The sequence below is a fragment of the Mobula birostris genome, chromosome 3 (genome assembly GCF_030028105.1).
Source record: "Mobula birostris isolate sMobBir1 chromosome 3, sMobBir1.hap1, whole genome shotgun sequence".
Taxonomy (NCBI): Eukaryota; Metazoa; Chordata; class Chondrichthyes; order Myliobatiformes; family Myliobatidae; genus Mobula; species Mobula birostris.
This window is the reverse complement of record NC_092372.1, coordinates 150126086-150143322: the sequence shown is the minus strand read 5'-3', so window position 1 is coordinate 150143322 and position 17237 is coordinate 150126086. Positions and strand designations below refer to the sequence as shown.

The window sequence follows — 17237 nt, the reverse complement described above, 5'->3', positions numbered from 1 at the left end:
AAAACACAAAAAACTGGTATTTCTTGCATTCTTCATTCCTGTGAAGTAACTTCACTCTTACGGATTTGAAACTAGTATGTTGTATTTTGTAACACATCCCCTGATACATGCCTGCCAAAAAAAAGCAGTTACAGCAAAAGTCACTTTGGCACCTGAGGTCTGTGTAATGGCTATGTCTAATGTAAAAAAAATCTGATCGACAAAAGCAGTTCAATTATTTCCATTAACTCGCAGAATCCCAGTTTCAAATATACCTGTACCTGAATCGTAAACAAATGCTCTGTCAGTATTGGGTTATTGGTCAGTATAGGGTGCTTCATCTCCCCTGAGGCAGGTAAGCTACATTGAAACCAATGGAAAGTAATCTGTGACCAGGTCAGTGGAATTCACGTTTGGGGAGATCGCTGCTGGTGTAGGAGTGATTTGCATGGGGTGGAGAGGAAAGAAGCAACAGCTCACTTTATTTGAACATGACTTAAAAGAAGTTCATGAAGTCTTTAATGATTGAAACAGGTTATTTATCAACCCAAAAATGTGTGCTTTGGATCTTGTCTCCACCATATCATCGGTACATCAATGTAAATCCAAGGCTTTTTACTGAAATTCCAAAGCACAAAATCAGGAACAAAAGGAAAGATGCAGGTAGTGTTGACATCTTCAAGCAGTCTGCAGAGTGAGATTTGAGTCAGTGTGGTGCTTTGAGGAGCGGTTGGTGGCAGACGACAAGAAAGAGAGAGCTTATCCAAGAAGGAACACTGGTATTGAGGTGAATGAGCCCCTCCAGTGCTGATTCCTACACTTCAGGGCAGCTCTGCTTATGCATTCCAGCTAGCTAGTGCTTTCAGTAGTCAGCAGCAGAGGCCAGTGATTACTCACCTGCCTTCAGTTGCTAGAGCTTAGCAACTAAGAACCAAGTAGAGGCTATTCCCCAGGAGTAACACTGGGGAATTAACATGATTTCAATGGAAGAATACAGTCTTTAGGCAGGTACTGGTATTTTAAAACATTTAATTGTCTGCCCTATTCTTTAACTTTTCTATCATTTTTTACATTGTTAAGTGATTTTTTTAATCATTCTGGAATATTTTTAATTTCTTCTAAATGCCAAAAGTGTGGCCTTCAACACTCACATGGACAGAGCTTGTTCTGGAAACTATATTTCATGACCCCTACTCTGCTACCTCCATGACTAAATTTACTTAGGAATTACTACAGGAACAGTTACTACCCCTCAACAATCAGGCTCTTGAATAAAAGGGAATAATGATGCTCACCTGCCCCATTATTGAGATTTTTCCCACATCTAATTATCTCACCTTATGGACTCTTTAACTCATGCTTCTGCTATTTATTGCTATTTATTCATATCTGCAATTGTGGTCTCCTGCACGCTGGTTGATCTTTCATTGATCCTGTTATAGTTACTGTTCTATAGATTTGCTGAGTATACCCACAGGAAAATGAATCTCAGGGTTGTATGTGGTGACATATATATAGTTTAAATATAAAATTTGCTTTGAACTTTTGAACTTTGAGTTAATGTGTTGTGCTGAGTTTCCAAGGGAAATAATGGTAGTCAGGTAAAGTGAAAAAGAAGGTATTTGCATTATTTTCTCAGAAACCAGCTGGAATGTGGACAGTAGAGAAACCAGCCCCTAATCTCTGCCAAACCTCAATCAAACTGGAGTTGGTAATCCCGGGTGCAGAGTGCCAGGTCAGTGCCCAAATCCAGGATATTTCTAGAAATATAGAAAATCTACGGCACAATACAGGCCCTTCAGGGCCACAGCAATATAAAGCTGTGCCGAATATGTCCTTACCTTAGAAATTACATAGGGTTACCCACAGCCCTCTATTTTTCTGATCTCCATGTACATGTCCAGGAGTCTCTTCAAAGATCCGCCTCCACCACCGTCGCCGGTAGCCTATTCCATGCACCCACCACTCTGCGTAAAAAACTTACCCCTGACACCTTAAAACTGTGCCCTCTCGTCCTAGCCATTTTAGCCCTGGGAAAAAGCTTCTGATTATTTCTGTTTAGTTTTGGACTAAAAGCTGAAGTAGGGGTGTGGCCTTTGTGTCTGCTCATCCATTCAATATGGGTGTCACTTGTCATTTATCTTCAGCAATTCTTTCTGGAAAGGATGTCTAAAAAATTTATTAATCTGCTTGAATACATCCAAGTCCCCACCGTCCTCTTGAGTAAAGAAGAGTTCTTATTTTCTCAGTGAAGAAATTTCTTCTCATTTGTCCTGAATGGTGAATCCCATTTCTCAGACACTTCACTCCGTATGATCCCTATCAAGCTGCATGAAGGTTTTGTCTCTGAGCCCCCAATCCTGTAAGGAAAATGGCTCAATCTACTTATATTCCAACTGCCCATTTCCAGGAATTAATTTGGTGAACTATTTCTAATGCAAGTATATCCTTCCTGAGGAAGATCAGTCCAGAACAGAAAATTCCAGATGTTGTCTCTCCTGGACCCTATATAATTGGAGTAAATTACCTTTACTCTTTTATTAAATTAAAAGTCAACATACTATTTGCCTTGCTAATTACTTCTACCTGCACATTTAACTTTTCCGGTACACTAAAGTCCCTTTGATTGCCATTAAAATGTATTGAAACATGAGAGACTGCAGCTACTGGAACATGGAAAGCAAACAGCTGGAGGAACTCAGTAGGTCAATCAGCACAAGAGATGCCTACCCTATAGAAGTTTAAATCTTCCCTTCGAAGAGAGTTAGTGATACTCTTTCTCTCACATTCCCTCTCTGTTGTCTACCACTTTGTGCTTCTTCCTCCCCTCCCCTCCCCACCTTCTTACTCTGACTTCTCTTTATTTCCAGTCCTGACAAAGGGTCTTGGCCCAAAAGAGACCGTCTACTCTTTTCCATACGAGCTGCCTGGCCTGCTGAGTTCCACCAGCAATTTGTGTGTATTGCTTTGGATTTCCAGTATCTGCAGATTTTCTTGTTTGTGATAAAATAATCCTTTCAACTTGTGTCTGTCAAAGTGGATAGATTCACATTTTCCCACATTGTATTCCTTCTGTCATATCCTTGTTTATTCCTCTTTGTCTACACCTCCATCCTCCCATTGTCCTGACCACCTCCCACAAACCCTTGTCTGTGCATCCTCCTGGCAGATTACAATGCCACTAGGAGTCATACATGTAGAATGCAAAATATGGATTATTCACAATTTTCTAACTCCTAGCAAAGTATTGCTGCTATTTCTCCCTCAACTTTTGCCAAGCAAACTTAAAAGGGCAGGATGCAAGGCTTGTCAGAAAGGATGGGAAGGCTGCAGGTACAGGTGATAAAGGGGCAGGGAGGTTTGGACTGTTTAGGATGGAGTCAAAGGATCAATTGAAGCTCAGTTTGAAGTGTGCTGTGGTGGAAATTTGTGGGAAAGAGTAAAATGTGCATGGGTGTTTAAATCAGAGGATGATAAAAGTGAGGAAATGTCGCAAGAAAGGACTTCAACTGAGTGTGCGATGGGCAGAAGTGAATTGAATGAGAATTGTATTTGCAGTGGCTAAGAGGCAATGTTCCTCACCAAGATGAAGTTCCCTTTACCATTGAAAAATATCCTTTATTAGGCGAATTTCTTTAGACGATTCAGCACTAAGCTAAATGTGTTGCCCTTTCCCATGATCCCTTGTGTTGGTTCAGTTCAGTGTCCCCTCAGTGTTGATGTGTGAAACCAAAGTTCACATCACCCTTGCAGTTCAGAGTTACCACTTTCTCCTAGAATTCAAATCTAAGAGAGATAGGGAGAGACGAATAACAATATGTGGAGATGTCATGTAGTCAATCCATGTGAAAACTATTCAGGAGGACTGTTAACGAGATTGGTATTCCTTTATAGTATTTAGGCTGACTGGCATTTTATACAGTAAATGCATAGGATACATGCTTAAGTTAAACAATTTGTGTGCCAGCCCTAGAAATTACAATCATGTTTTTAATTGCATTTTCCCTCTCTGGCTTTGGCCCGAAATTCGATTTTGCTTGGACATTTAGTGTAAAGAAAAGCATTTTGGTAGAGGTGTACTAGTTGCCTCTTCTGTGCAGGCAGTTTCTTATCAAACTGATGTGTTTTACTCATTGCTGCTTTTATGCCCCAAAGTGTAAGGTGTGATTTTCTCTAGTATATCTGGCAGCACATACAACACAAACAGTATCCATGGTGATATGCAAGAGCTATTAATATATGCTCCCAGTTAGCTTTCCTCCATTATAAAGTGCCAATAATTCCAACATCTCTTTTATTGCTAAACTGCCTTTCAATGCATATTAGTTTTTTATTTACAGAAACATGCTCAAAATTAAAGACCTCCTAAAGTAATAGAGGTAGAACAATCTGTTATGTAGCTGGGAGTTTAATATTTGGTATTTGTTTATGCAGATCATTACCATCTGTTTTCATTTGGTTGATCAGTCTGGCTGGCCATCAGAGAGATTCTGGTAATGACATCATTCTTCTGCAGGACATGCATAGCCTGGGATACAGCTACTGTCAGTTTGTAGGCATCTATGTTAGATCTGAATTCAATGGAACGTTGAGAAATTGTTGCAGAAATAAGACCCAGCCTCTCCCAAGGAAAAAGATCATTTTTAAAGACATTTGAAATTTAATTGTGAAGAAATATTTTAAATAAAATGAAATCAGCAAATGGGGAAGTTTAATAAAAACTAATTATTTAAAAATGATTTAATGAATTTGAAAAAAAATGACAAAATCGGCAATCCAGTGGTGTACTTGTCAAGCAATATACAATACCATTGAGAAGCTCATCACATCAGGAAACGTGATCCTTAAGGTTCTCACAAGTAACAGTTTTCCGGTGGTCACAAAAATGCAGACTTTTACATAGTTTCTTGGTATCTACTATTTGTAACTTAAAGATTAAAACATTCCATATTTGCCACGAATAACCAATGTGTCAGATTTGCTAAGTTTGATTTATGACAGTAACTGGAAGTGGGCTTGTCAAGATCCTTCAAGTGTGAACATCTTGAATTTGATTTAGCTGGGCATTCAGTACTTTTCCTAGAGTGAACAGGATATTGACAGTCTGGATAGTCAGAATGTGGATTCATTGCTGCTCAGCTTTTTACAAAGAAGGTGGTTAAAAAAAAAAATCAAGTACCTAACATCTCAAGCCAATGGAAAGATACAACATCTCTGTAAAATCCTCCAGATTCATGAAGAATAACAAACCGTCATTCACACCCTCTTCCAGTCCAGTCCCATGGTCCTGCTATGAATCCCGAGAAGAAGGGAATTCTCCGGAATTGCCCACTCAACAAGTTTTTCAGCCCCCTTATTTCCATGATGTTGTCTTTCCTGGTTGAGATAGCCATACCATGACATTACAGAGATGACACCTGAGCAGGAACAGCTGTTTACTGCCACCAGTTGGTGGCCACAATGATCCTATCACCAATCTTTGTTCTCCTGTTAGTGGGTTTTCAACCGTTTCCACTCTGGATAAAATGTCTTGTCAATCCACTAGCAGAACTGAAGTCTTGTTGTGCAGGCCAAATGGTAGGACACATTTGGCTAGACTATCTGTAAGTATCACAAACAGGTTAAACTAAGGAGACATTGAATATTATAGCAGGATCTATGATGGCATCTCAACTGATTGTGAAGGCGAAAGGAAGAAATTTGGCCTACTGTGGCTAAATGAGGATTCATTCTAAATGGTCCTATTTTTCTACCATACAGCTGTTGATTCTTAGAAAGTGCCAGACAGCACTTAAATTGGTAAGAGGATTTTACCTCCACTACCCTTTTAGTCAGCAAATTGATCCCCAGTAAATCGGCTATCTTTTCATATCTTCTAATACATTGGCCCCTCCAAATCTACACTCATACCCGGGATTTTCCAGTCCTGGCAACGACATCATAAAGCCCCTCTGCACCTTTGCCAGTCCTATTGTGTCTTCCCTGCAGTGTATTGTCCAGGAATGTACACTGATCTTTAGTTGTGCCCTAAGTGAGGGGTTTAGACTGTTTGAGCCTGACTTCCGTCCTCCTATATTCTATGTCTTAGCCAAAAGCTTGGTGAAATTAATGATATTAGTGCACTGTATGAATGCAAGTCTGAATTATCTGTGTCAAGTCATTGGCAAATCAAGTTGTAATCAAAGTCAATGGTCATGTGCATCTGGAATGACTGTCAGCAAGTTAAAGAAATCTGAGAATGACTGAAAGGTTTTGATACAAATTTAAATATACATTTCTCTTCTATTTTTATTTGGAATACAAACATGTCATTGATGCTAAAATGATCAAGCAGCACCCTCTCTTGGTTTACAATGATTGCTGTCGAGCTCCAGCTAGTTTATTCTGTAGGCCACTTAAACAGCAGCCTTTACCAAAAAAAGCTTCTATTAAAAACAAAATGTTGTTTTGTGAATTAGTACATTTTCCACTCTAAAGCTAGAATTGCACTACAGAAATAAAATCAAAATTCGTCAGTGTTGGCAACGTATCAAATTTGCAAACCAAAAACATGAATGAGCTTTGTCAAGTAAGTCACACATAATTCATTAACCCTTATAGTACAGATGGGGTAAGAGGATATCAGTTATACTTTCAAGATGAACTGATTGAGAGAAAGAAATGTGGAAGCAAGCAGTATACAGGCTGAGAGTAATGAAAGAGAAAGAATAAAATATACTGTACACAGAACAAGCTGTGTACCATAAAGTGCAGAGAATAAATATTGTTCCAAGTCTAATCTGCCTTATTATGCTTAATAACAAGGCAACTGTATATTTCTTTTACTAGCACTGTAATTTTATACAGAACCCAGTAATTTATTTTTATTCTGCGTGGAGAAATTTACTTGATTACGTATACCTCAGAAAACGTTCCTATTGCTGTGTAATACGCCAGATGCTTGATTGCAAAGAGCAAGCAATGTGAAAAAAAAGTACCTGTTGTTCAAATGTAATTATTTGCACAGTAAACTGTTAAATAATTAGAACGTGATGGAAATGTGGGACTCTGATGGCAGCAATTCTACTGCATGAAAACAACCAAATTGCTGGTAACAACTACAGTGATTCTGGATCATTATCCAGTTGCTTGATGAATTTCAGAGTTTTATTTACACTGCAGACATAGTTTTCAAAAGACATTTTCTTGGTATCCTTTAAATAGACATGTACTTCTCTGTATGTGTCCCATTTTGCTGCATATGAGTGCAAGTGAAACTAGAAATGTTCAAGATCAAAAATCAAGAAAATTAGTGATATTTTATTCTATGTTATAGTGGATTTTCTTTCTTAGACTACCTATTGCACCTGGCTCCATCGTGTAGAGAAACATCATGATCAATTATTTTGAATGTTGCAAAGGAAAATGATTCATCTTTAAATACTAACATGACATTGTTTAAAATACGATTTGTAATTGTGCATCTGTATATGAGAAGCAGGCGGGCAAAGATTTCCAATTTAAATGCACCTTCTGGATCTGGCATTGCGAGCAAGCCAGACTTATTGATTATATCCTTAGAACCTATGTGCCTGGATGAGTAGTCAACCCCAGGCTACAGATGTCAAAAATGTGTGAATGAGAGACAGAGTGGGGTAAGATAGAGAATACAGAGATGGGTAGAATGGGTGTAATTAGAAAGGTAGACAGAGAGACACACAGAGTGGAAGTAGGAATACAGAGATAGGAGGAGGTAAAAGAGAATGATAAATGTAGATAGAGAGACAGAGGTAAGAGAGGGAAACAATAAGCTACATGGAGGCATATAGATAGAAAGAGGTAGAGACAGAAACAGTGTGATGGACATGGAAACAGGGCAAATAGGGAGCTAGAAAGAGAGCAACACAGACAAAATGCTAGAGGAACTTAGCAGGACAGGCAGTATCTATGGAAAAAAGTAGTTGACGTTTTGGGCCGAAACCTTTCAGGAGGACTGGAGAAAAACCTGAAAGCTAAAGAGCTGGCAAGTTGATTGGTGAGATGAGGTGAGATAGGGTAAAGGGGATGGGAAATAGATAAGGGCGGGGTCAGTTGGGGGTCATTACCGGAAGTTTGAAAATCAATGTTCATGCCATCAGGTTGGAGGCTACCCATACGGAATATAAGGTGTTGTTCCTCCAACCTAAGTGTGGCCTCATCACGACAGTGGAGGAGGCCAGGGATGGACATATCAGAATGGGAATGGGAAGCGGAATTAAAATGGGCTGCCAGTGGGAGATCCCACTTGTTCTGGTGGATGGAACGCAGATGCTCGGCGAAGCAGTCTCCCAATCTACATCAAGTTTCACTGAGGACACACCGGAAGCACTGAACACAGTAAATGACCCCAACAGACTCATAGGTGAAGTGTCACCTCACCTGGAAGGACTGTTTAGGGCCCTGGATGGTAGTGAGGGAAGAGGTGTAGGGGCAGATGTAGCACTTGTTCTCTTGCAAGGATAAATGCCAGGAGAGAGATCAGTTGGGAGGGACAAATGGACAAGGGAGTTGTGTAGGGAGTGATCCCTGCTGAAAGCAGAAAGTGGTAAGGAAGGAAAGATGTGCTTGGTGGCGGAAGTTTCGGATAATTATGTGCTGGTTGCGGAGGGTAGTGGGGTGGTAGGGGAGGGCAAGAGAAACCCTGTCCCTGGTAGGGTAGCAGGAGGATGGGGTAAGAGCAGATGTGTATGAAGTGGAAGGGATGCTGTTGAGGGCAGCTTTGATGGTAGAGGAAGAGAAGCCCCTTTCTTTGAAAAAAGGAGGACATCTCTTCGATTCTTCATTCACTGTCAATTTATATCCCTATTGTGTGGATACCCCTACACATCACACTTTTTGCACAAGGGAAACTTTTTGTTTTTATTATTTCAAATGCTTTATTCGAGACGAGTTAAGTTTAGGAACACTATTTTACTCAATTTTAGAAAACATCTTATGATGACAACAAATTTTTTTTAAAAACTCCTTGTATACTAATTTTCAACATTGGTAACCCCATTCACGCTAATGGTGTCTCAGTTTTTCCAGCAGCCAATTCTGGATTTTAAACACATCCAGCACTAGACAGACTGGTCCACTGCATTCTGTGCTGAACCACCCACTCCTAAGTTCATGATCAGCTGAACTGAATTCCACAGCTAGTCTGAAGCAACCTTCAGCACTAGTGGCTAAAGGAAAGGGTAAAGCTGAATTATTTTCTTGTCAGTGCACAGACTGGTAATGCCTTCTCAAACTGTTGCTGTAAATAAGATTTCCTATCACAGAAATAAACAAGGCACAAGAAGGGAAAAGTACTGCAGATAGAAAATCTAATTTGCTGATGGTACTAAAATCTGAACCAGCTGTCTGAGAAAGTTATCTTGGGTCCTCTATATTTTTGGTATTAAAATACTATTGTCAATAAATACCTGGAAATATCAAATCTTTACTCAATTGATTTACTGAACTCACCAGGTCCAGCATTACCTGTGGAGGTCAGCCTTTTGGACTGAGACCCTACGCCACAACTGAGGAGTGTAAATGGGAGATAGCTAGCATATAGAGGTGAGGGCAAGGGGCTGATAGGCAGATGGAACTAAGTAATGGTACATAGTTTCTGCTCTCTTCCACAAAACCCATGGCAGGATGTCCTACAGTGGCAAAACTGTGTAATGTTTTTGAGTCATACAAGTTGTAAGCAAATGGTGTCCAAAAATTTGTACAATACTTTTCCATATGTTCATTTAAATAGTTGCAAGTTAAATAAATGTTCCTTCACTTGGGCACCAGATACAGGTTTCCAGACATTAGAACATATTTTCATTATTTGATGGCATTTTCCCACTTAGCTAACAGGAATGCAAGAAATCTTTATTAAGGTTTGCTAAAGTGATGATCTATTAATATTGAAAATATTGAGACCATGATCAGCACCACAACTTGCTAGCTGTAACCAGTCACTGTTATCTTCATATTTATAACCTGCTCGCCCCACACGTTGTCTCCAACACAGTCGCTTCACTGTTAGAGTGTGGCATTGTCTGATACCATGGCAGTTAGGGAATATAAGGAATAAGAAAACAAGTTAATGAAGTCTGTAAGGTTCTTCGAATTATGAGTAACTTCCCCTATTCACACCAAGTCAGGACGCTTCGATTCAGTGGTGTCAACTGTGAAAGACAGACTTGGCAAGAATAGAGTAATCAGTCTTTAACAGTGTGACAATTTATAATTCCATTTTGCAAGTTACTCCATATCAAACCTCAGCTTGAATACATTATCAATTCCCACAAAACTATGGCAGTTGTACAATGTTACATTACTTTTTGAAGATTCAGAACTCCAGAAATGACAGGAGAATTGATTTATTTACCTTCATTATATTCCCAGTAATATATTCTAAGTATTTGTGTTGAATAGAGGCCAATCAGCAATCGGAATCATGAGCAGCTCACTTAGGTTCACCGATTGTGTGTGCAGCAGTTTGGTTCTCAAACAGCGGCTAATTAGCGATTGGGATTGATTGGCAAGAACAAATAAAAATAAGGCAGGGCCAAGTGCAGCCGCCACTGCTGGAGTGGACAGTGTGATAGTGATTATTTGAGGCTTTAGTCCTTCGAGGCTTCAGCAAGGAGAGGCTGGTCTGAGAAAAGGTGAAAAAGCTGTAGGTAGATATTTTCCCAGTTTGTTTTCTTCTTTATATTTGCAGTTAGAAGAGTAGGGATGTCAGGCAGGATATCTGAATGCTCCCCTTGTGGGATGAGGGAAGGCAGAGAGCCCTCCAGTGACCCTGACGACTACATCTGCAAGAACTGCATCCATTTGTAGCATCTAACTCTTTGTGTTAAGGAGTTGGAGCTGGAACTGGATGAACTCAGGATCATTCGGTTAAACAGTCAGTGCAGAGTACCCCTGTGGCCATCTCTCTCAACAACAGGATACTGTTGGGGGGTACGACTTAGCAGAGAAAAGTCACAGTGATTAGGTTTCTGGCACTGTGTCTCAGAAGGGAAGGGGAGGCGCTGTGGTGATAAGGAGTTCATTAGTCAGAGAAACACCAAAGGAGATTCCATGGATGAGAACAAGATTCCTGGACGGTAAGTTGCTTACCGGATTGAGTCCTCAGCATTCTCAAGTGGGACTTCAGAATGATCCATGTAGCTACCAATGACATAGGAAAGAAGATTGACAAGGTTCTGCACACAGTGTTCAGGGTGTTAGTTAAAGAACAGAACCTCCAGGCTTGTGATCTCTGGATTGCTATCCATGCCACGTGCTAGTAAGGCCAGGACTAGGAAGATCATAGTTTAACACATAGCTAAGAAGTTGGGATAGGAAGGAGGGCGTCAGAATATTGGATCGTTGGGCTCTCTTCCAGGGAAGGTGGGACCAGTACAGAAGAGACTGTTTGTAGCTGAACTAGAGGGGGACTAACATCCTAGTGAGAAGGTTTGCTAGTGCAGCACAGGGGGTATAACCTAAAGTTGCAGGGGGATGGAAACCAGAGTGCCAGAACAGTTAGTGGAGAGGTTGTGGAGGCAGATGTTGTTAAGACCTCAGACAAAGTCAGGAATCAAAATGTTGAGCATAGTGCAACTAATGTTCTGAGTTGTGTATATTTCAATACACGAGGTATTGTAAGAAAGGAAGATGAGCTCAGGGCACGGATCAACACATGGAATATTGATAGTGTGGCCATCAGTGAGACTTGGTTACAGGGAGGACAGGACTAACAATATTCCAGAGTTTTGTTGTAGACGCGACAAAGCAGGAGGGATTAAAGAGCGAAGAGTGGCGTTACTAGTCAGGGAAAACGTTACAACAATGTTCACTCAGAATAGACTGGAGAACTCATCTAGTGTGGTGTTATGGATGGAACTGACAATAAGAAATGGTATGACCAAGTTAATGGGGCTATATTGTAGACCACCCAACAGTTCACAGGATTTAGAGGAACAAATCTGTAGAGAGATTGCAGACCATTGCAAGAAATGTAAGGTTGTTATAATAGGTGATTTTAACTTTCTACACTTTGACAGAGACTGCCTGTAAAAGGACTAGATGGGATAGAGATTGTCAAATGCATTCAAGAAAGTATCCATATTCAGTACATAGAAGTATAAATGAGAGAGTGTGATATACTTGTCCTCCTATTAGAGAATGAGACAGAGCAGGTGACACAAGTTAGAGTGGGGGAACACTTTGCATCAAGTGATCATAATGCCATTAGTTTCAATCTAAATATGGAAAAAGGTAGGTCTGATCCATGGGTTGAGTTACGAAATTGGAGGAAGGGCAATTTTGATATTATCAGAAAGGATCTGGCAAGTGTGCATTAGCACAGACTCATGACCCTCTGGCTAAAGAAATTCCTCATGAGCTCTTTTCTCTAGGGACATCCTTCTATTCTGAGGTTGTACTATCTGGTCCTAGACTCTCACACTGTAGGAAACAACCTCTCAACATCCACTCTACCTAGGCATTTCAAAATTCAACGAGATACTCCCCCTCCACGCCCACCATTCGTCTAAACTCCAGTAAGTATAGGCCCAGAGCCATCAAATGCGCCTCTGTTAACCCTTTCATTCCCAGGATCATTCTCTAAACCCTCTCCAATGCCAGCATATCTTTTCTCTGATAAGGGGCCCAAACTGCTCACAATACTCCAACTGCGAACTGAGACTTAAAAAGCCTCAGCATGACATCCTTGCTTTTATATTCTAGTCAAAATGAATACATTTGTTTTTCTTACCACTGATTCAATCTGCAAGTTAACCCTCAGGGGTACACCCTACACCCCTGATTTCTGAATTTTCTCCTCACTTACACCTTTATTCTTTCTACCGCTTCTTTAACAATTCTCCTTATCTTTCGAAGTCCTTCCGCAGACGCCCTGCTTCCTCAACACTATCTGTCTTTGTATTGTCCGCAAACCTGGCCACAAAGCCATAACCCTCTCTTTTGCATTTTTGTGGCTTATTTCAGATTTTCGTCAACAATCTGAGTTGGAAAGAGGAAAGGTGAGAGTAGTAGGAATATCATTACATGTTTAATGAGCTACAATCTATTTTCACAAGCTGGATTTGGCTGTATGCACTCTGCACATTAAGTAACAGTGCAAACTACAAGCTTTAAAAGGCAAGTTCAGTTATTCTGTACACCACTGGAGCTATGGAATCATGCAGAACAAGCAGACGCTTTGGCCCACTGAGCACTCGTGCATATTAACCAAAATTAATAGATCAATTTTTAAATTTTTGCCACATTTCCATCAACCGCTCCAGATTCCACAACTGCCTAATTTGCACTAGGGAAATTTACAGTAATCAATTATATACCAACTGCATGTCAGGAGAAAATCTGGGTATGCCGCAAGAACATACACTGCCACATGCACGCTCCACAAAGACGGCACTGGAGATCAGGACTGAACTTGGGTTATGGTACACATATTTTATTTATACAAGACTAATTCAACAACTGGTTCCTCCAAAAATTATTCCACTTAAGGAAGGAAGGAAATATTACAAACAGAAACAATGGATCATTCAGCTCTTCAATTTTAGTATTAACCAAAAAATTCACTAATCTGGATTAAATATACTAATCATCCGAGTCACTGGCATCTGTAATTCAAAGGGCCACCACACTCTGCTTGAAAAAAAGCTCATCTTATCTGACCGCTGAATGACCAATTGATTAGTAAGAGCATCAAGGGTTACTGGGAGAAGGCAGAAGAATGGCGGTGAGAGGGATAATAATTTAGCCATAATGGAATAGTGGAGCAGACTTGATGGGCTGAATGGCTTAATTCCACTCCTAAGTTTATGGTCTTTATTGTCAAACCAAGCAGTGAATCTTGACTCCAGACCACCAAGCCAGGGGAAGAATCACCTCTTCATTTACACTGAAAAGCCTCATAATTTTGTCTTATATATTTCAATGGTATCACTTTCTCATTCCCTGAAATTCCAGGTAGTATAGAAAGATTTGCTTAATCTCCTCTCAGAGAACAAATCTACCATCACAGGAATCAACTTTGTCAGTCTCTCCCATCATTCTGTTATCTTCACTGTTATTAAAAGAATCAAGAATTCATAGAACTGCTCTCCTTCAATCATATTATTCAGGAAAATTCTCCTTTGCTACCCACAGTCTAGAACAACTCTTGGCGCTAGTTAAAATCATTTTGGTAATGATCCACTCATGAGCTTTCATTGCAAAAAATATAAAATCCTGCCATCATAAAAGAGAAAACTGGCTTAAATTTGATTTAGAGTACAATTTGGAGAAAAGCATTGTTTGCAGAAGACGCCAAAACACTAACATTTATAGCATAGTTGACAGTGAAGAAGGTTATTGAGATCACAATAGGATCCAGACCAACTTGGCAAGTTGGCTAAGGATTGGCAGATGAAATTTAAATTGGACAAGAGTCTTGTTCCGGCAAATATGTCTTAATCAGCATGGACAAATTGGAAGGCAAGGCCTGTCTCCATGCTGTATAACCCTATGATTCTTTGGAAGATTTATCCATTACCTGGCTGATACAGTTGTTGATTGTTTCTAAAGAAAAGATAGAAAATTTGTTTAAAATATAATCAATATTAACAAGCTACTGAAACAGGAGAACTGTAATTGGCATTACCCACAAATCCACAAATATAATTCCAAGCATGTGATTTCTAAAATGGACTCTGATATTCAAACCGAGAATTCTCAAAGTGAACTTGTTTAAAACATAATGAAACAGTTTGTCAAGCTATATATGCTGATGGTTAACACTGAATACTTTCACGTAACTTATTTCAAAACAGTTTCGTTGCACAGTTGAATCAGCAAACAGCAGTTAAATTATTGACTTAAGTCTATAGATATAATAGTAAAATTAACTTTAAAGCAGCAGTTATTTTCAATAGGGTACTTAGAGTTTAGTTCATATCAATCTAGTTTCAATCATAGATTTCCAATTAAACCAAGTATTTTCAAGTTCTTTTCATTGGAATGGAATAATAGCATTAAGTATTTATAGCTTGGTTAACTATAGTATTATTTCACACAAAGGATACGATTTGTCGAGTTTCACACATTTAGCCCAGTCAGCATTTGCGGATGGATTTGCATTTGGCTTCCACTTATATAATGATATGTTTCCACAGTCCAAACCTACTGCAAGAATATAGCTGCCAGAGAGAAAAGAAAATCTGATTTTACAATAGGCAATGAAAATGATGTCAATTCTACTTTCATCAAACATTATTAAAACATGCTAATCCAAAAATATTTACCAAAAGGTATAATGAAAAACCAATGATACTGACCCAAAAATGATCAATTATCTGCCTCTACTACACATTTGTATATTGCACAATTAAAACAAGCTGTCATAATGTGAATATGATTGATTAGGAGATGTAAAAGTTGTGCACATGACTCAGCACATCACACCAGAGAAACCAACTTCCCCTCCAAGGACTCTTGTCTACACTGCTCACTGCCTCAGCAAAGCAGTCAATATTATCAAGGACGCTGCCCACCCACGACATTCTCTCTTTTCCCTACTCCCATTGGGCAAAAGAAAGGAAGGCCTGAAATCACGTACCACCAGGCTCAAGGACAGCTTCTATCCTGCTGTAGAAGACTTCTGAATGGCCTTCTAGTATAATAAGATGGACTCTTGACTTCACAATCTACCTCATTATGGCCTTGGACCTTATTGAACCTTCTCTATAACTGTAACACTGCATTCTGCACTTTTCTCTAGTACTGATGAATTGAAATGTATTGAATTGGTTTATTATTCCCACATGTACTGAGGTTCAGTGAAAAACTTGTCTTGCATACCGTCCGTACAGATAATTTCACAACATTGCATTGAAGGAGTTCAAGGAAAAAACAATAACAGAAAGCAGAATCAAGTACAGAGGCGAGGTCAGTTTCTGTGACATGCTGAGCTCTGTCCACAGCTCTCTGCAAATTTTTTGCAATCATAGACATGGTAGTTGTCATACCAAGTTGTATTGCATCTAGAGAGAATATTTTCTAAGGTGCATTGATAAAAATAAGTGAGGGTCAAAGGGAATGTGCCATATTTCTTTAGCTCCAGGAGGAAGTAGAGATGCTGGTGAAATTTCCTTCCCATGGCATCTATGTGGTTTTACCAGGACAGGCTATTGGTAATGTTCTCACCTAGGAACTTAAAGCTATCAAACTTCTTAACCTCAGCACTAATGACGTACACAGAAGTATGTACATCAACTGCAAACCCACAACCCCCCCAACTTCCTGAAGTCAATGCCTATAAGAAGTATTCAACCTACCTGGAAAACCGTTAAATTAGTTTATCATTGTCAGTATATTTCTAAGGTGAGGACATGTTTGGCACAGCTTTGTGGGCCGAAGGGCCTGGATTGTGCTGTAGGTTTTCTAACTTTCTATGTTTCTATTTCATGTCTTATTGTTTTACAACATTGAATCACAGTGCATTTAATTTGGCCATATTCTTTCCATTTCATGATGATTGACTTAACTGTACTCCAAGGGATATTCAGTGACTTGGAAATTTTCTTGTATCCATCTCCTGACTTGAGCTTTACAACAACCTTTTCGCAGAGTTGTTTGGAGTGTTCTTTTCTTTTCATGGTGTAGTTTCTGCCTGGATACTGACTCCCCAGCAGTTGGACCTTCCAGATACAGGTGTATTTTTACTATAATCAATTGAACCACCTTGACCGCATACAGGTTTCCAAAATCAGATCTCTATTTAACTAATTATTGACTTCTAAAACCAGCTGGCTGCACCAGTGATGATTTGCTGTGTCATATTAAAGGAGGGTGAATACTTATGCAATCAATTATTTTTTTTTTATTTGTAGTTAATTTGGATCATTTTATAGAGATCTGCTTTCACTTGGACACAAGAGTAATTTTCTGTTGATCAGTGTCAAGAAAAGCCAAATTAAAACAATAAAACATGAAAACATCCAGGGGGTAGGGGGGGTGAATACTTCTACACTGAAGGAAAGACGATTGTCGTAACACCATGTCTCTAGACTCATTTTCTTTACTCCAACTCATTGTTATTAATTGTAATGAAATAAATTGATGGTATGCAAACAAAGTTTTTCCACTGTACCTCAGTATATCTGACAATGATAAAGCAATTTAATAACTTAATCAGAATTCTTTGGAAATCAGATCAAAGTCAAATAACTGTTCTTGCCTTAATGAACAAACAATTAACATGTTTAGAATATAGTCTT

At 39.3% G+C, this 17237-nt stretch overlaps 1 protein-coding gene across 2 annotated transcripts in view; it reads right to left on the bottom strand.

The window, feature by feature from the left end:
* Nucleotides 1-4746: 4746 nt before the first annotated feature.
* The window catches only part of elp2 (elongator acetyltransferase complex subunit 2), a 134506-nt gene continuing 122015 nt past the window's right edge, over nt 4747-17237 (bottom strand). The window contains exons 21-23 of one of the 2 annotated variants that reach the window (XM_072253437.1): nt 15045-15158; nt 9898-10016; nt 4747-5580 (exon numbers count right to left, since the gene is read on the bottom strand). In XM_072253437.1, coding sequence (XP_072109538.1) covers nt 5513-5580; nt 9898-10016; nt 15045-15158 — 301 coding nt within the window. In that variant the 3' untranslated portion in view covers nt 4747-5512. The other variant, XM_072253438.1, reaches the window with a different exon arrangement.